Here is a 19,343-nt window from a genome sequence, read left to right as displayed (position 1 = left end):
CAGAATCGCCGACATTTTTTTTTTGAGAATCATTTGTCTATCCATACACATTGTATAAATTTACCACGGTGGCTTCATGTCCTTGCTTTGAGTGCAAAGCCAAAAGCTCCAGAAATCATCACTGCCATCAGCAATTCCATAATGGGAATAGGGATATAGATCTTGCTCCACAACTATAAAGTAGATATTCTCCAACTTTCCTTATCATGTCCTCTTTGACTACAATTTTAATTATATCACACTTTAACTCATCTATCACAGTGATGGAAAATGGAAACTGCATGCTTATCACTGGACACTTATGAAGGGGGAAGGAAAAAAAAAAGCATCTAGCATAGTTTTCTTAATTTATAGTCTCAGAAGAGTAAATATTCTAACAACAGCTAACTTGAACAACCATATCTCAATATGTTTGTATACCGATTTAAACATATTGTTAAGAATATAAAAATTCTTAAGTTCTTTCAACTCAAATTATCTGGTAGTCCACTAACAGCTATTCTAAACATTTAATGCTCCTCTCTACTAGTTTTAACATATGAAAACATAATTGATACCATCTCACATTTTTTTCGGCATTCCAAGTATCTAATACCTTCATCGTTTCTTGAATCTATGTATGCTGACCCCTCTTAGAAATGTTACACTATTGACTGGATAATATGCGACATACTGGTGGGTATCACCTCTTTCATGCTACCTAGCTTCGGTCTCAACATACTGGTGCAAAGTTTAAGTTCCATTTTCACCATACTAAGTTATCTTCGAAGAACACATATGCTCTATTTCTAATGATCACCTGATTCTTTGACATCTTCTGACACAGGAGTCACCTCTTTCCAGTACTAGCTTCCATTTTCCTTAATATGATATTGGTGTAGACTTTTAAGATCTCCTGTCTCTTCAACAACAACCCTGCAAGTGATTCAATCAGTCCTATGCCAGATATTATTAACTTCTTAGACATCACCTTTCCCGAACATGCCTGTTCAACACTTAAGTATACCTTCCTCTCTTTCCGTGACAATCTTTATTCAATCTTAAGGGAAACAATTTATTTCTCTTTGTAGAAATGACAACTCAAGAATAATATTTGCAATCAATTTCATCTCCAACACCCTGTCATTTTACATGGATCCTAAAAAAAAACCCACATATCAGTTCCCACAAACGCATGTGTCACCAGCTACATGTATCCTCTGCACGAGGAGCATCCATCTAATAAAAATAGCCATTCCATAAAGTGAACTAATCCTACAAGTGCATATGTAGTGATGGAATAAATTCTCCTCCAACACCAAAAAAATATACCAATCCAAAGGAGCTCCAAAGGTAATTAGGATTTTGTTAATGATCTATAGCCAGCCAAGAAATGTAATGTATATCAAAAAATAACAATACTAAAATGCAAGGGATGTTATATACTGTAATAAGAACATAGAAATATTACATTTTTAAAAAGATGAAAAGTTCTAAGAACATAGGGGAATATGCTAACTAGTTTCTTTTTGTTATATTCTCACTAGCAAAAATACCAATCTCCTAAATGCACTTACATATGATTCGAAGTTAAAAGCAGGCTAGGAATAGAAAGAAACCAGAACGATGTCATAGTAACTGATCTCTGCTTCTAAAATAAGTAATCCTCGAGCAAGCCATTGGCCTAGATTTCACTTTCCTGATGTAGAAGCATACAAGTCTTATGTATACTCCATCGTGATGTCCTTCTAGGCATTCAATTATGAGGAGGGGCAACTGTAAGATCTTCACAATAAAAATAAACAAGATAATGGAAATTAATCACCAGGTATGGGGGACGATTGTTATTAAGTATACATTGATGGTTGAAGGGGCATATCAGTTCCCAGCCCACGACATGACCTTTTACAAGTCAAAGCACATGCACTAAGCTTGAACAAATGTGATTAACTTTGGACCTAATTAAACTTAAAATCATTATCCTTCACAACCACATCCTAAAGTAAAAACCGATGGCTGCATAGTCACAGTTTGTCAAAAAGTTGGTCAAGCAGCCACTTATCCATTTTCATTTATATGAATCGATTTCCTTAAACAATTGCACAGATTTGCTAGATCTGTCACTTTTGCATCAATGGTGGATATATTGATGTAATCTTGACCTCATTTACAAATCTGACAAACTAATATTCTTGACAATTCTTCTAGGATAAGTTAAGAACATATAACAACCCCAATTCTTTCAAATTCCGATTATTGCCCTTCTTTATGGTAATGTTTATGTTCGAAGTTGGTATGTCCATCAAGCTCTCTCTTTACAATAGTGGTCTAGGCCATCTCAAGTTGCAATACTACTCTCTTTGCTGGAAAACTATTTTTTTATCAACCAATAGGTTCCATCTAAAGTTGATAGAGGCACAAGAGAAAAGGGGTACAAACTAGATCCCTCATCGACATGATAGAGGAGAGCCAAAGGAAAGGGATACAAGAATCCCCTAGAAACACTTCCTAAAATGTGGAACCACTACTTTCACACAATACAAGCAGCTAATTCTAATGTTCTTCAAAAGTCAAAATGCCGTCTAAGTTCAGCCTCTGCTTTGCTCTCCAGATTTCCCAGCATGCCATATGCTGATATGCAGCATCCATACTCCCTTTCTTTGCTCCATCATCCAGAGACAAGGGTTCCCAGCAAGCTGCCAGGGACATATCAGCAGTCACTACAGTAGAAAATGTCCCAAAGCCTCATAATTAGAAGGCATTAAGCAAACTGACAGTCCAGCTTGATACCCCTTTGTCCAGTTCTCCTGTGAGAATCAACTATCAGACGGCTGTCTAGACAAGAGCTTGCACCATGTTTGACATCAAAAGCTCCTAAAACTTCATTATATACGAAAAAACATTTAAGATTTGAAGACTCTGCCAAGGGGAGGATAGCACCAAATTATAGAATCTCAATTGTCCCTGTCAATGGATATCACATCTAACAACATTCAAATTACAAGCTTTTGTAATTTCCTCACCATGGCTGACTTAAAAATACAATTCCAGCCCACCCCACTCTCCCTACCATTTGACTAATCTCTCTGAGGCCTTACGACTTTGCTCAACATCTTGGGAAACAAGAACTTGAAATACTCTCCCCCTAGGAGATGTGTAACACCATAATATTCTAGAGAGCATTTATTTTGACGCACAAAGATTTCCTTTTATGATCTATCAGATCGCCTGCATAGTAGCACATCATTCATGAGTTTCAGAATACACTCTCGAATATGTTAGAGCTCTTGTTGACTAATAAGCTATTAGACTAACTCTTTTGACAAATAATAATACTAATACAAGATATCTGGAGAGCAAATCTTTATTCGATATCACCATGACCAAACCCTCTTGGGTTAATTCCAAACAAAATAACTTTAGATGAGTCTACAAATTTATGCATCATAATTCACATAAAACAGAAGCGACAGCAAAAATGAAACAATTAATATATTGTAAAAACATTTCATCAGCAAAGGAATCATGTAACGGGACTGGCCGAGTAAATAGTTAATTCAATGGAAACTTTTCAATCCACAAAACTTCATTAAGTATGCAAAATTAAGGATATCACCATTTTTTTCTCAAACAAAGCATAAGACCTCAAGCTGCCTGCTTATCGACCACCACCTCATCCCTTCGCTGGATATACTGATGCAGTATCGCCAATTTTGCTGTCTCAAATGCAAAGTACCCCAATGCAGCAAAGCATGCACTGTGAAGAACCCGCGGACCGATCCCTCGCGCCAGCCCTGCCCACCCTTCCTCCATCATAATCAGCCTCACCGTCTCTGAAATCTTCCTGGTAGCCTCTGCATGAGTCTGCGTCATCAACCGTGTCTTCACCACATCAAGAGGGGTAGTAAGGGATGCCGAGATCGCCCCCGCCAATGCCCCGCAACACACACTCTGAGCTGGTTCAAGGTGAGCCTTTCCAGTCCTACTCATCACAAAGCTCTTCAAGTACTCGAAGGAAGAGTAGCTGAGAATACCCGCTGGCAAATTACGGAGCAGCGTGGCAGAGTAGCCGGCATAGAGCCCCAAGATGCCATCTTTTTCAAGAATTCTAAGCAGCACCTCCCAGGACCGGCCAGCGGCGCCAGCCTGCATTCTCTGGGTGATGAGCTCCTTGGGGACCATGATGGCGGACGAGACGATGTTGCCCGTGGCGCCGGCGGTAGGGGGGATGAGGAGGGGAGGGAAAGGAGGGATTTTGGCGAGGAGGGACTTGCCGAGCTCGCAGGTGCCGAAGTAGACGGCGGAGGAGGAGGCGGAGCCGATGAGGACTGCGGAGACGCCGCGGTAGAAGCCGAGGATGCCCTCGGAGCGGAAGATATGGAGAGCGACGTCGACGGCGGAGGAGTAGAGCTGGGCGGCGCCGCGAGTTTGGAGCTTGGTCTTGACGGCGTCGATGGGGAGCAGGCAGACGTAGGTGAAGGCTCCGGCGATTCCACCGGCAGCGGCGCCGACAAGGGAGCGCTCGAGGACGGAGAGGGAGGCGAGGAGGGGTCGGGAGGAGGCCCCGGGAGAGGGTTTGGGGCATCGGGGAAGGATAAAGGTGGGAGTTTGGGGGCTTTGAGGGGATTGGGAGGAGGAGAGAGATGTGGAGGAGAACAGAGGAGGGGAGGAGGGAGTGCAGAGAGAGGAGAGGAGGAGGGAGTTGAGGTTGGAGAAGAAAAAGGGAAAATCTTCAGGTGAGGAGGGGGAGGAGGGGATGGAGAGAGAAGGAAGAAGATTCACCATTTTTTGGATTAGGTTCGAGATACCGAAGAGACGTTCCAGGATCTACCTTGCCCAAAAGGTTTTTTGGCCCCATACCTCAGTTCATTTGTAGACGGAGTTAGCACTTTAGGGTTCAATTGCTTCGCGATCGAATTTGGAATCAAAATTTCGAATCGGAATTAAAATCGAAATCAAAATCAAAATTAGAATGAGATTTAAATATTAGAGGAGAATTTAGAATGAATTTTAGAGGATTGGACTTTCCATTCTCTTCCAAATCGGAATGGACGTGATATGATCAAAAATTTTATTTATAGATTCGGACCAAGAAACTGCGAGCAAGACAAGAAAACAGTTTCCAACCATGGTTCTTGTGGATTAGATCATCCATTTAGGATAAAAAAAAATTCTAGATATTTGCTATCTTTCTCTTTGAAATAAAATTAGAAAAATATTATGGTAAAACTTCGTTTGAAACAATATAATAGAAAGCAACATGCGAGTTGAAGGACATGATCAGAGCCGGTGATATGGCGGCCATTGAAGCAAAGCTCAGAGTCGCATGGAAGGAAATCACCTATGTGACGAGGATCCTAGAAGCAGATCATATTATCTTGGAGGGAGACTCTATTATAGTGATTGAGTGGATTTACGATGTCGGGCGCCGGATAGACAGCCATCCCATCAAGGATATACAGAGGATGGTGTCAGGTTGTCGATCGATTCAGGTTGTTCATGTACTTCGGGAGATGAACAAGACTGCAAACTGGGTCACCTTGGAAAGGATTTTATAGACAGATTTTGGTGATGCCGTCTTACCTTTTTATCATTTTATTTCTCTTGATGCAAGAGGTAGTGCTTATGCTCGATTGATATGAGCTACTGTTGTTATAAAAAAAAATAATAATAAAGAAAAAAGGCATGATCAGCTGTGGATTCTTACATCCACTATTTTCTATAAAAATGAAGATATTTTTGGCTCAGCATAGTTTGTTCTGCTAGGTTAGAAATCTAATCTATGTTAGGTTGTAAGCAGCCAAATAATTGGAATGAAAGTTACTTATTTTTATTCTCATTCCAGAATCTAACTGCTTTTGCTTTTTATTTTTTTTCCTCCAATGATTGATGGCACTTGAGTCATTTGCCCTTCTGAAGACCGGACAAGATACAACTTTTTTTTTTTTACTTTTTCAACGGATGAATTTGCAATTTCTTCTCTTTTTTATATCAAATGCTGTTAATTATTGAGATAAGAAAATAATAGTGTAATGTTAACATCATTGTCTTGGATTTTTTTTTTTCTTTGGGTAATGCCTTGGTATCAGGACAAGCACCACACCTTACATCACACTGGACAATATGATGACATGAGAACCATGCAGGTCCCTTCACTTATAAGACTTGGAATTCTTTTTCCTTTTGGCAAAGCCATACTTGCTCCAAAAGCAGTCATCACACATTAAAATATATCACACAGGCATTATATCAGGAGAGCTATGCGCACATTCACTTGGACTTAAGATCCTTTGCTTGGCAGCCCCTTATTCAGTGCATGCAGATAGAAGACTGAGAAAAGGTTACAGGTTCAAAACCTGAAGGTGGCACTACAACCATATTTCTCACACAGAAATATGGCATATTCAATCATTGTTAATGTCCCTTCATATGTACTTTTTTTATGAACCATTTAAGAAGTTGATGCCTTATCACCATCCATCTCTCGATAAGTTGGGCAACACAATCTCAAAACAACATAAAATGTAAACGAGTCTGCTCATAAAGATATTAACTTGAACGCTTGAACCCCACACACAAACAGAGAAAGAGGAGATAAGAGATGTTATCAAATTGTTGGAGCATCGCAAGGTGCTCGAAAGCAAAATGATTTTCATTTTTATTCCTGCACAAAAATGAAAGCTGCTAGTTGCAGCCAAATACTTTTCTGACAAAATAAACATAAATACTAACACAAAATTCCTAGGTTTGTTTGCTCTCTCTTGTGAAGTCTTCCCCCACCGTTTTGTTTCTTTTTACCCATGTGAATGGCAAGGACAATATTTTGCAACCATATATGTTACAAAATCCAGTAGTGTGGCTGCCTGATATTGCAAGCCGGACTTCAATGGCACCACTAGCCATCATGCCAAGGTGACAGCGAAAATTAAGAAATCCAGTCTCTGCGCACTAAATCATCTTGCTGCAAAGGCTGCTACATGACACAAACTCAGAGATCAAGCAGCCATGGTGCAATCTATTTCCAGTGATTCTAGAATACACTAAGCCACTCCTTTACAACCTAACAGGCAATCCATAATTATGGAAAGACCTGATAGTTCCATCATGACTTGCAGTTACAATCACCAAACTCCATGTAGCTGCCATTGATGCGAGCGAATAATACTGACGATGGAGATGACAGTGGTGCAGATGACAACTCTCAACCGTCAATGAAGGCTTAGGTGTTGAAGAAAGTTTTTCCTCAGGCCATGTTGCAGATCCCCTTGATGAACCATCAGAAAAGAGCCATGTACCAAGAGAAAAGCAGTCTGGATCTCTCGGACAAGTAGATGCCTCTAAAATTTTCTGCTGTAGAGAACTAGCATCAAGAATTTTGTTGCTTAAGCCTGCATGTTCATGGTCCAAACCAGGCCATGGAATTGCGACTGATGCACCCTCAGACAAGAAGAGTTCACATGCACGTATTGATTTGGATCCTTTTGATGACAAACTGCCAGAGCTGTCATAGTTCCATATGTAGACATAGGAATCTTCACCCACAGAGACGATATGTCTCCCATCTGAAGTAAATGATGCAGATAATTGATTCTTTGCCTTCCGAAGACCTGTATTTTATATCAAAGAAAAGTGGTAAGATAAAAGCATCATAAAGGCATAAGCTTCTGTAGTGCTATACAAAAAACAAATGTTAAAAAATTATGTACACGGTATTGAACAAGCAGACCTCAGAATCAGCAATTAATAGAAATTATGCTCAAAGAGAAGATAAAAGAGAATCAGATAATTGATTCTTTGCCTTCTGAAGACCTGTATTTTATATCAAAAAGAAGTGATAAGATAAAAGCATCATAAAGGCATAAGCTTTTGTAGTGCTATACAAAAACAAATGTTAAAAAAATCATGTCCACAGTATTGAACATGCAGACCTCAGAATCAGCAATTAATAGAAATTATGTTCAAACCCTTTGTAATGCCATAAATTAACATATAACAAGTTTCCCTATGGAACGAGGTCCTGATATAACCATTACTCATGCCATATCAAAAAGGACCTTGGAGTATCTTGAAACAACATCAAGACAGGGAATCAGTGCTGAAGTCAGGCAGAAATTTTATGTAACATATTATAGGAAAACCACATTTTGATGACCCAACTGCCAACGTCGGGCAGCCCACAAAGGTTATCTGTTCTCCAAAGTGTAGCAAGAGCCTCACTGCCTTTTGCCATAAACTGAAGCAGATAAGAAGAATCCTAGTACAACATAAAGCTTTGCCCATCAAAATTTTTTGCTTTAATGAGCTATTGCGTATAAAATACCATTATAGTTAATGAAAAGATTTATAAAGAAATCAGCAGGTATTTACCAGATCAACTCTCACAACTCAAGTGCAGGGTAATGTTGACCCATGATGCTTTGAAGGAAATTCAAAAGATGATAGGTCAGCCAAATAGAATATATGTTAATATTCAGTGAGCAATTTTTTTTTGAATGTGTTCTAACTATATCAGGGCCTGCTTGTGAATAATATCTATCAGACATGTGACACGTTGAAGTGCGCTCTTAAAGGAATGAATTAAGCTCAAATGAAGGTAGCGGACCCCCACCAGATAACGAAGACATCATGTCCTATATCACACTTAAAACTGCCATTAGATTACCAACATACTAACTGCTGAAGATCAATCATGCAACTGAAAAAAGAAATATGTAGATGACTAAACGGGAAAGATTAGGGAGCAGGAGAATCGTCACTTGATCATCTGTTCTTTCAGTTTATTAGGGGCTTGCAGTTTATTATAGGAGTTTTAGTAGGGCTTTATTGCTAATATTAGGAGATTAGAATGGAGGTCGTGGTCTTCATTTTATAGTTGTGAAGGTCACAATTCAATAAATGTAGTCCTTTTCAACCAGCCCTCCACCCCCACCCCAAACTTAATGTAGTCCTTTATTGCTAATGTTAGGAGATTAGAATGGAGGTCGTGGTCTTCATTTTATACTTGGGAAGGTCACAATTCAATAAATGTAGTCCTTTTCAACCCGCCCTCCACCCCCACCCCAAACGCCCAAAAAAGAAAAAACTTATATGGCCAGTTCTATTAATTATAGGTACCAAGGCAACAATTCTCTTTCTGTGGTTTTGAGAAAATTGTGTGAAGAGTCAGTCCTGGTGGTTTTGGTAAAATAAATGGTGTTGTTTCACACCAATAAAGAAGCATAGTTGATTCCAATCTTTCTCATGATAAATCCATACACCTTTACCTTTTTTCTACTCTTCTAAACTTTTGCTTCATTCTTGATGGAAGAATTTGGCTTGTAATTGTCAGATAAAACTATCTCAACAAATTCAAGCAGAAAACAGGGAAAAAATTCAGATTTCCAGGTTTCCTTTAGATTAAAAAAAAAAACCAAAAAAATAAAGCAGGCCTGATGATTGTTCCCACAATGTTTGATTTCAAGCTATGCTAATTTGGCTTTATGTGAAAACAACTTCTGCATTCTTCTCTTAATCAAGGATTAGAGGCTTGCAAATGTCTTCAGATATTTAGATCCATCTAATGGTATCCAAACCAAGATCATAGGCCCGCGAGCTCAGATATTCAGATTTTGCAAATGTCTTCAGATATTTCTGAAGTCCAATTCACAGTAAGAAAAATAAGGATCTACCAGTCCCAATTCTTCTCTCTGGTTATCAGGATCCTTACCCTATGGTTGCAGGCATCTAGCTAATTTCCATGGTATCAAAGGTTTGTCCTTTGTATCCTCAAAATTAAAACACCTCCCCACCAAAAAAAGGAAACAATAACAACAGCAACAAAACATATAAATGAATCTGTCAAATATTCGCTACTCTTAGTGTTCATGCAACTTTACGTAACCTGTCATTCAAAAGCTGTGGTTTTGGACTACTTATTTAATTGAATAGACATCATTATGTGTCCTTGAAATCTTCTAAAGAATCGGGCATGCCTTGAGCATTCCTTGAGGCATTTTAACTATTCAAGCAGAAGTCAGCATTTAATTGATCATATTCTTAAAAGGCTGCAATTGTGGAAAACATGACCAGGTGCTACATATAACTTTGTAGTCAATCCAATAAGATCGAGAAATTAGTAAGCCAATTTTTTTGTCAGAATAGATCTACTTCAATATTCTACGCAATCCTGGACATAACAAATGGTCAAAATGATAAGTCGCTAAATTGATAGAAGACTTTAATTCGTCATGATAATCAACACTGAAAAAAATCATTTTGCAGCTTTTTTTAAAAAAAAAATTGAGATAGGTTGGATGGTCACCGCTCAGATGTGAGAAAGTTTTCACTTCAGATAACAGCATAGTTTCTCAAACCACAGGTACAAGTTTTCTGCACTCCAGTATTTTGCATTTTCCACCAGAATATATACTATTCTGTGTGAAGTTGTCATACTAGAATATACAGGTTCAAATAATAACCAGTAGGTTGTACATTAAACAGGAAAACAAAATAGTTAAAAGGCGATATATCCAGAAACCCTAAATTCTGTATCAAACATACACAACTGATGCAACACATCTTGCTAGTTGAAAATAGCGACAGGCTTGTAAAATCTGAATCCATATGGTCACACTTTTTGGGGAAAAAATTTGGTAAAGTAGAAATGATGAAGCCAACCCCAAACTATGTCTTGTTTTATATATCATATCATATTTTTCGTTGTATTCTAATCAAGATTCATTTAAAAACCAAGCAATATTAAGCCATTGAATAGGTTGTCCAACAACATATGAGGCTATGCACATATCCAAACAACTTGGTAAACTGCAACTAAAACTTTTTAAAGCAGCTAAACTCAAACCATACTCCACCTTTGAACTTATGGATGACATCAAACCCATCAACAATTCGAACTTTGGTGTCCCCTGTGGTAACCATGACCTTTTGAGAATCTTTTGGGGAAAACTGCAAGGAGAGTATCCACAAAGCATATCAGTGACAGTGCTACAATACCAAGAAACATCATCAGATAGTTGACATCAACAATAAACACAACTTTAGATGCCCAACCTGCAAGCTCGTAATTCGTTTGCCAGCAGACTTCTTCTTACCCTGAATACATAATTGTGAGTCCAGCTGCATGTTTTGACCTATATCCAAACAAAAAGGAGCGCATATAAAAAGTAAAACAGGAGATTCAAATTGTAATTTAAATAATCCCCTCCTTCACATTTTTTTTAAAAAATAATGGCAAGGGCACATCACAAATTAGCACTCACAAAAATACCTGAGTAGTTATAGAAGCGGCAATTTCCGGTGATACAACCGACAACAAATCCCTGTTCCCCAAAAAGAAAAGGAATGTTAATATATGACCATGTAGTTATTGACAAACAGATAATCATAGCAAATTCATCAGTGGCTGCTGAAATTAGAGAGAAACCTTTCCATCGGGCCTATAACAGATAGCAGTTACAATATCCCGTAAGTCAACCCAGTCAACTACCCGATTCTCTGGAACTCCCCAGATACGAACTTTGCCATCTATGGAGCCGCTGATGAAGTATTTATTGTCAATGGGATTGAACTGAACGCATGTAACTGCTTTCCATGGAAAATAAAGGAAAAATAAACAAATTGTTCTGGGCAGGGAAAAGTATAAGTCCTACAAATGAATGTGACTTGTAAGTAATAGATGAACAGCAACAATTCAACTATCATGCCCGCTTTCTAACCAAAGTTTCTGGTATGGAAGATTTCCTCACCACCTACACCCAAGGTCCGTGTGCACTTGTCAGTAATAAAAGAACATCAGGTTCAAACAACGAAATAGATTACGACCTAGGTCTTCTTCGATATTAGCAACTACCATCCATCTTATTGTGATCCACATGTGAAAGTATTGTGCACAAAGAATAATACAGGTTCTTGTCAAGACACATTTGTTACAGTATCATAGCATGTTGTGAGCTTATGAGCAAATATTGTGGCTTCTCCTGCTTACCATAATCATTGTGTTGAAAAACTTTAAGGCAACCATCGCAGCCAACTTTCCACATTCGTACAGTTTTGTCTTTAGATGAAGTCAGCAGACACTGCATCCAAAATATTCAAGCATAGATATCAAAATTATTGAACATGACGTAAGCAGACACTGCAACATAAGGTGATAAATTAGATCTTTCCACAACAGCCTACCTTTACTACAATTGCCATAATAAAAAGTGCATATGATACATGAAATCATGAAGTGATGCTATTCTAGGCTTGAAGACCAATAAGCAATAACTAACAGAGAAACTAGGGACACCATAATGTTATAACTGCCAAGCTGAGACTTTTGGTACTTACATCAGACTTTGACCAAGACAGGTCTAAGATGTCACTGGTGTGCCCATAAAATTCTTGTAGTGGTGCCTCCTCAATCTTGAAAACCTTGTTTGGAATGATAACAGAAGCAGAATTGCTACATTTTTTACTAAAATGCAGCTTAATATCCTTAACTCTATCAACATTTGAGGACTCATCTGTATTAGAACATTGGCAAGAGGTTTCCACTTCTCTAATCTGCCAAATGCGTACAACACAATCTTCACCACCACTGGCTAGATAGCACCCAGATGGACTGAATTTCATTACCCTGATCAAACCCTCGTGAGCTTTGATTTCTTGTCCCACGTAGAGTGCAGTGAACTCCATACTCCTTTTCTTGTGTTGCTGGACTCTTGTTCCCATTGACCTCATTTTCGGATTTTTAACAGAAGCATCAGACTTGCACATCCCCGCAGCATGCCTCCTGTTTGAGAAGCTTCTCCACCAGCTTTTAATTTTCTTTTTGTTAACACCGTCAGGTTTTTCTCCAGAGGAGGCAGCATCTCTACGCATCAGTTTTTGAACAGAACAAGAAAGACCAAGTAATGCTTCAAATTCCTGCAGTGTCATCAATTTGTCCGAGCCAACTTCTCTGAGCATGCTGAACAAACCATCCTTCCCTAGGTCACAAACGATAAATTTCTTCCCACTATCCAGATCCCTTATACAACAGACAGAATCCATATGTCCCCTATTATCTGGAGAGGGCAAACTGTCTATATGTACCCTATCATCTGGAAAGAGCAAATTATCCAAGACAGTGCCACTGCTTTTCGTAACTCTTGCCAAATCCATGTGCTCCTTTGAGCTATCATCTGTAGCTTCTTTGTGATCCTGAGAGTGACCTGATGAAGAAGAAGCAGACTCATAGAATCCCATTTCCTGTAAGAACTTATCTCGCCTTTCCTGAACGCTTGTCATCTCCCTTGTCCATAATTGATACCCAAAGTTTCTGAACTCCAATTCTTCATTTTCAAAAATAGAATCCTCGGATGATGAAATCGAAGTCCTAATACTATCACATGCATCAAAGAAGACATCACCACCCTCCTTATTGGAACTCAGCATGTTTAGTATAACCAAGGCTACCGATCAATCGCCATTTAGTAAGTTCTTCAGGCCACTGTGAAGATATACGGAACTTGAATCATCACAAAGGTCAAAGTTCGAATGCCGATGAAGTCTCTTATGCCACTCCAAAAATCCAGAGCCAAATAACTGGGGAAAAAGTTGAATAAAAGAAAAAAGAATCAGGAGGACAAAGCTCACAACTGTATTGTTGTAATGAGAAATTAAAAAATTTTCTCAGACAACAAAAAAAGGGGAGAAAAATATGAAACCGCGATATGCAAGAAGATTAAAAAAAAAACAATCGAAAAGCATTTAAGGTCATAAGAGCAGCAGGTTTAACAAGAAAAGAACGCAAGCGTGCTTTACAGAGTGAGAAAAAGAGCCTATCAGAACCAAAAAGTCCAAAAGAAGAAACACCATAACCAAAATTGTAATCCACTGGATCAAATTCGTGCTCCACTGCTACTGGTTGATTGACCTATCTCCCTGCTACATGTGAATCTATGTTTTAAAATAAAAAAGCCTTACAAACGTCTCTCAACAAGCACTGCATTGCAGATAGTTTCATGCATGAAAAATCAAAAATACCTCAATTTTACATACAAACAGACCCATTACAAACAATTTGCCAGGAATCACGAACCCCTATATTTGTTAAAACCCATCTCTTTCAGAAATAAAAGCTCACCAGATGCCTCCAGCTTTCAGGCACTATTACATTGAATTCATTTGCATAAATGCACTGTGATCCCCCCAAAGCAACAAAAAGGACAAAAAGCCAAAAACTTCAACAATACTCATTAGCTTAAATCTCAGATTTCTAAGCAATCTGCCTCCTATTAATGAACAAAAACAAAAATTATAATCCCAACACGCCTAAAAACCAAAAATGCCAAAGAAACCCATAAGAAACGTGCATACAGCACTCCCTCCCGGTCCCCCAAAAGAAGAGAGTGGAAAAAAAAACATCGTTCGCCTTGCCACTATTTCATTGCCAATATTTCGAAGAAACCCGAGTGATCACCTAACAAATCCAGAACCCCACCTCACAATTCCTACAGAGATTCCCTCGAGAAAACAATTCCTACAGAGATTCACCAACAAACCTGCAACACGGAAAACCAAATCTTTTACGAAGCCTGAGGCCAAAAGTTCTTGTTACAAAGAACGCTACCTCGAATTCCATGGGAAATATGCTTCAATCGGGGATCGATAGGCGCTCCCCGCTTCCAGAAACCATAAGAAATCCCACAAATCCTCTGTTCCGGACCCCCGCTCCGAGGGCTCTCCGCAGAGGGGAAAAAAAAATAAAGAGAGTCCCGAGGAAACGAACGGCGCCCGATAAACCCTCACTCTGATTTATAGAGAAGGCGTAACCCCTCGCGTCCCCACCAACCCGACACGCACGCCCCCACGGCCACGGACGGTCCCACGCGCTCAGATGTAACGCCTCCAGCCCGCCTCGATAACCGCACCACCGATCGCAGCCTCCCCCACGCGCACGGCCGACCGACACGAGCGGCGCTCGGCACGTCCTTTGGCGCCTTGGCGCCCGCCCACCCGCGCTCGCTTTCCTTCGAAAGCCTAACAGAGAGAACCAGACAACCCACCAGAGGTCAATAATGGCGATCGAAAACAGAGAAAGAGAGAGGAGGGGGGGGGGGGGGGGGGGCGGGGGTTGCAGAGGGCCTCTCTTTAGGCCTGGAAAACTAAGAAAAGGAGGAAAATATGGGATTTTTTTTGGAATTCTCGACTCTGGAGCTTAACATATAGGTAGGTAATAAAGGAGGGAGATTTGCGAGGGCGTTCTTCTCAACTGCAATAATGGCGGTGTACAAAGATCGCCAGTCCGGGAAAACGAACCGGACAGGCTGGTGGCTAGGGGGAGAAGGAGAGCAGAGCTACTGAAAGGGATCGGTCGGGGCAGGCGGGGATCCGGTCGGGGAACCGACAGCTGTCGCCCCGCCCCCCACACCACAGAGCCGCTGGCTCCCACCTCCCCTCTCTCTTCCCTACGAGCTAGTGCTGTAGCGGTACTTTTTGTACGCCCTTCTAGGGTTCTGGGGTCTATTTCGCCTTTCCAGCTTCCGGCGTCTCTCCTCCGCCATTAAAGGCCCGTCCTTTGAGCTCCCTTCGCGGCACGTCAAAGATTCTCGGCCGGTTTCGTCCCAAAAATCCAATCTTTTTGCTTTTGCCCCGGCAAAATTCCGGACTGCGATTCCGCTGTGATGAAACTGCCACTGCAGATCTCTGTTTCAGGCAGCAGGACTCACGGAAGCGAGGTTCTTGATCTTTAGCTTAAAAAAAGATCGTCTTTTTTCATGTGATATTAACCGAATTTGGAATTCTGATTCCGCCATGATGAAACTGGCATTGGAGATTCTGGTTTCAGGTATCTATACTTACTAAAACAAGGTTCTCGATCTCTATCTTCCAAAAAAAATAAAAAATCCAATCCTTCCCTCTAACTCTTAGGGGAATTAGAATTAGGAATTACAATATCACCATGATGAAACTGGCACGGAAATACTGTTTTCAGGTCTCAATACTTACGAAAGCGAGTGTTTTGATCACGGGTCGCATCATCGCCTCTTTGCCGCCATGGATGACCTGGCTCGAGAGCTCCTCGTCCTCCCACCGAGCTCTCAAGCTCTCGTGACGGCGAAAGAGACAGGAGAAAGAGAGCGTCTGGTTTTGGATTCTTGCGAGCTCTGGATGGATCGCGAGAGGGGACGAACGGCTGGGTTCTAATGGAGCGGAGGGGAAGCAACCTGGTCGACGGTGGAATGGTTTTCTTTCTTTTTTTTTCACTTCGACGGATCGGTCCGGCTCGAGATCCCGTGAACCGTGCGGCCGGACCGAGCTGGGAAAGGCAGAAGCGTTGAAAAAATCGGAGAATGTTAAAAAGGCAGCATAAGGAGATAAACTTCTATTTATATAATTCCATTCTATCTATAACGAACGGACGATGCGATTAAACGTGGCATTCAAACACAAGGGCTTTGTTTAATGGGGAATGGCATCATTATTTTTATAGTATTATTGTGAGGGGTATCATGCTATCTTCGCCCTCGTCACCAAATTTGTATCAAGACCATGCATGTACATGGTCCGAACACATGTGAGAAAGCGTGTCATGGACTTACTATCCCATCAATTTGAAGTGGTTGAAGCAATGAGTTTGAATAATAAAGGCTTAATAGATTGCTAGATTAAATAAATTATATATATGTTTTTATTTTTGTTTTAAACATTTTCTATTTTTTAATAAGATATATTTTTAGCGAGAATAACTAAAAAAGAATGCCAATGCGTATGCTTAGATTTATTTTTGTCGCACCATCATTCATGTATGATTTTTCATCTTTTCTATGAACAATGTTGAATATATGTCTCAGATTAAAAATCACTCAAAAAAAAAGGATAAAATCTTGTTCAAGATAGCTAGTAGCATGATATTGTCGTTTACGTTGCAAAGGCTATGGCTACTGGCTAGGGGAAACAAGACAGTTTTGGGCACCAATATCATGTTATTCAGACGTGCTTCTAAGTTGATGCCATTATTTATTGTCGAATAGGATGAATAATGCTTCAATACTATTTCCTAAGAATAGTTTAATAGGTTACTTACAGATCACTATTGTTGTGGTTCAAATTCGGCCTGAGGACGGCCACGCCGGAGGAGTTGAGAGAGCTGCCGGATGGGATAGAAAAGGAAGTCGCTTCCTATGCGCTGGCGGCCTGCATAAAGCCTCACCGGTGGGGTTTTGGTGAGGGCCCTCCGATGGTGAAGTTAGAATAGATTTTAGGTGATCCAGCCAAAAAAAGTCCTTAGGCATTACTGGATGGGGCTATTTATAGTCTCCGCAGAGGTGCCCAGGTGGCGTGCAGTCAAGACTTGCTTGAGGCATATGGTGTAAGCCGTTCTTATGAACGGCTGGCGTCGATAGAGATGATAGGATATGGCCCCTGGTTGATATGTCGTGGAGTGGCCAGCAAGCTAAGCGTGACGCAATGAGGTTGTAATGTACGGCCACATATATGAACATAGGAGCGCGCGTAAATGCGCATGTGGCTGTAGGCAAGGTCAAGCTTGCTTGGAAGCTGTAGCCTTTACTTGGTGAAGTCAACTTGATGAGCGCTGAGGTCAGGCTCGCTTGGAGAGGTGCGATATATATTTGGTAAGGTCGGCTCGGCGGACACTGAGGTCGGCCCAGCCTCCTCGGTTTGAAGTCAGCTCAGTAAGGAGCTCCAAACTCGGGCTGGGGCACCGTTGCGGATACCTGCGGTCGACGAGGCCTCTTCAGCTCTTGGTCGATCTTGCAGGGCACTACGGAGCGGAGAGGTCTAGCCGAGGTCTGCTCGGCCTTTTGTAGAATCTGGGGTCGGACTGGTGTTCAGCAGGACTGAGGTCTGGCCTGCTCGGTGCTGATGTTTACTTGGCTGAAATTAGGTGGTCCTATGTTGTGAGTAGGATGATCCATTTTGCCCCCCCATCAACTATCTTTTGTGAAAGATTTTTATAATTTTTTTATGTTTTTATTTTATAAATTTTTTATAAATAGTTCCAGCAAATTCTTCTTGACCCTAAGGCTTTGCCTCTAGTGTAAGATAGATACGGTCAATCATTTGGAAATTGGAGGCTTGGGATCAATCGAAACTTTTCCTAATAATTCAACTTCATGACGGTGGGAATCCATCTTGGTGTGGGCTAGGGTCAAAACCAAATGGAAGTAGATGGTGGAAAACAGAAACATTCCAGTCCGCCATCTCATGCTTTGCATCAAAAGGATTTTTGGCTTCATACTTTAATAGTGGGGGGTTTACTTTCTGGACAATGTCATGGTTGAAAAAAACACTGCCATACAGTTGCGTGTGTTCAGATTTGGGAGACAGACTTTACAAGGAATGAATTGTAATAATAACTGTGTAAGTCCTGCTTCCACCAATTTCAAGGCTTTAGGTTGATCAAGTGGTCAATGGTATGAACCGGTAAGGACTTTTTTTTTTCTTTCTTTTAGTGGTGCTACTCTGTAGGCCGGTTGTACCATCGACAGAGAGATGGGGAATGTCAGTAGACAACTCTATCTCTGTGGACCTAAACAAGTCTTTAGAATGCTTTACTGCCATATCAGCTACTGTATTTGCTAAGGAGGAATGGAGAAATATGATTTTGAATTTTGAATCACTACATACCACAGTTGTCTAAATCTATTGGACTGGTATGTCTAATTACCCTTCTAAATAATTTATGTAAAATTTTTTGTCCACATCTTCAATTTGTCATCCTTTTTGAAAGCATGATTTTTTTGTTCGTTCTTCTTTTTCTTCTTTTGTGGAGGTAAACGAAGGATGGTTGTTAATCCTGTCCCCGATGAATGAAATGGTACTTGTCGCTCTTAGTTATCATGTCACTTTCTTCGCATAAGTCTAAATGTGCTAAAATTCTTGTAGTGATTGATCGGGAAGATTTAGAGAGCGAAGGATCTTTATGCTTTGTGTGAAATCACTACTTATCCCAAAAGCTTAAGCTAATAGAATGAGGTAGATTTATTTATATATTTTATATTTTCTTATACTCCCTCTCACATGTGGGCCGGACTTTCCTTTAATAGATGAGTCCAACATGTGAAATTTTTAATAATAGGGTTAAAGAGTGCGAAGACAGGGTTCGAACTCATGACTTCTGCCCTGATACACCACTTATCCTAAAAACTTAAGCTAATAGGATGAGGTAGATTTATTTATATATTTTATATTTTCTTACACTCCCCCTTATATGTGGGCCGGACCGAACTTTTATTAAAGGGCAAGCCCAACATGTGAAATTTTTTTAATTATAGGGTTAAAGAGTGCGGAGACAGGGTTCGAACTCAAGACCTGTGCTCTGATACTATGTTGAAATCACCACTTGTCCTAAAAGCTTAAACTAATAGGATGAG

General features: G+C 40.3%; 2 protein-coding genes across 5 annotated transcripts; both read right to left on the bottom strand.

Annotated features, from left to right (window-relative positions):
- Nucleotides 1-3,377: 3,377 nt before the first annotated feature.
- LOC103696322 (protein MITOFERRINLIKE 1, chloroplastic) lies at nt 3,378-5,026 on the bottom strand. The gene has a single exon (XM_008777909.4). The coding sequence runs from the start codon at nt 4,762-4,764 to the stop codon at nt 3,625-3,627; it is 1,140 nt and encodes a 379-aa protein (XP_008776131.1). The 5' UTR covers nt 4,765-5,026; the 3' UTR covers nt 3,378-3,624.
- Nucleotides 5,027-6,581: 1,555 nt separating this feature from the next.
- On the bottom strand, nt 6,582-16,466 carry LOC103696321 (WD repeat-containing protein 44-like). Of its 4 annotated transcripts, XM_039133266.1 has the most exons (9): nt 14,576-15,051; nt 12,310-13,548; nt 11,963-12,053; nt 11,402-11,562; nt 11,246-11,297; nt 11,029-11,108; nt 10,830-10,923; nt 7,706-7,788; nt 7,457-7,586 (listed from the first exon to the last, which is right to left on the bottom strand). In XM_039133266.1, the coding sequence occupies exons 2-8, from the start codon at nt 13,396-13,398 to the stop codon at nt 7,736-7,738; spliced, it is 1,620 nt and encodes a 539-aa protein (XP_038989194.1). In that variant the 5' UTR covers nt 13,399-13,548; nt 14,576-15,051; the 3' UTR covers nt 7,457-7,586; nt 7,706-7,735. The 4 variants fall into 4 exon arrangements, with proteins under 4 accessions (XP_038989193.1, XP_038989192.1, XP_008776130.2 ...); XM_039133265.1 differs by lacking the exons at nt 7,706-7,788; nt 14,576-15,051 and adding an exon at nt 15,955-16,466 and having other exon boundaries at nt 6,582-7,586; XM_039133264.1 differs by lacking the exon at nt 7,706-7,788 and having other exon boundaries at nt 6,582-7,586; nt 14,576-15,042.
- Between the last annotated feature and the right edge of the window lie 2,877 nt (nt 16,467-19,343).

Source organism: Phoenix dactylifera, chromosome 14 (genome assembly GCF_009389715.1).
Source record: "Phoenix dactylifera cultivar Barhee BC4 chromosome 14, palm_55x_up_171113_PBpolish2nd_filt_p, whole genome shotgun sequence".
In the NCBI taxonomy this organism is placed as follows: domain Eukaryota; kingdom Viridiplantae; phylum Streptophyta; class Magnoliopsida; order Arecales; family Arecaceae; genus Phoenix; species Phoenix dactylifera.
The sequence above is the reverse complement of the archived record's forward strand: the minus strand, read 5'-3'. Positions and strand labels throughout refer to the sequence as shown.

What these genes read in the sequence shown, in the direction of transcription:
- LOC103696322 (XM_008777909.4), bottom strand. Translation starts at nt 4,764, where the DNA reads ATGGTGAATCTTCTTCCTTCTCTCTCCATCCCCTCCTCCCCCTCCTCA.
- LOC103696321 (XM_039133265.1), bottom strand. Translation starts at nt 13,398, where the DNA reads ATGCTGAGTTCCAATAAGGAGGGTGGTGATGTCTTCTTTGATGCATGT. An exon ending in TTTTCAACACAATGATTATG is followed by an intron (nt 11,563 to 11,962) that starts GTAAGCAGGAGA and finishes TTCCATGGAAAG; the next exon opens with CAGTTACATGCGTTCAGTTC. An exon ending in TGTCATCCATAAGTTCAAAG is followed by an intron (nt 7,587 to 10,829) that starts GTGGAGTATGGT and finishes TATAAAATACAG; the next exon opens with GTCTTCGGAAGGCAAAGAAT.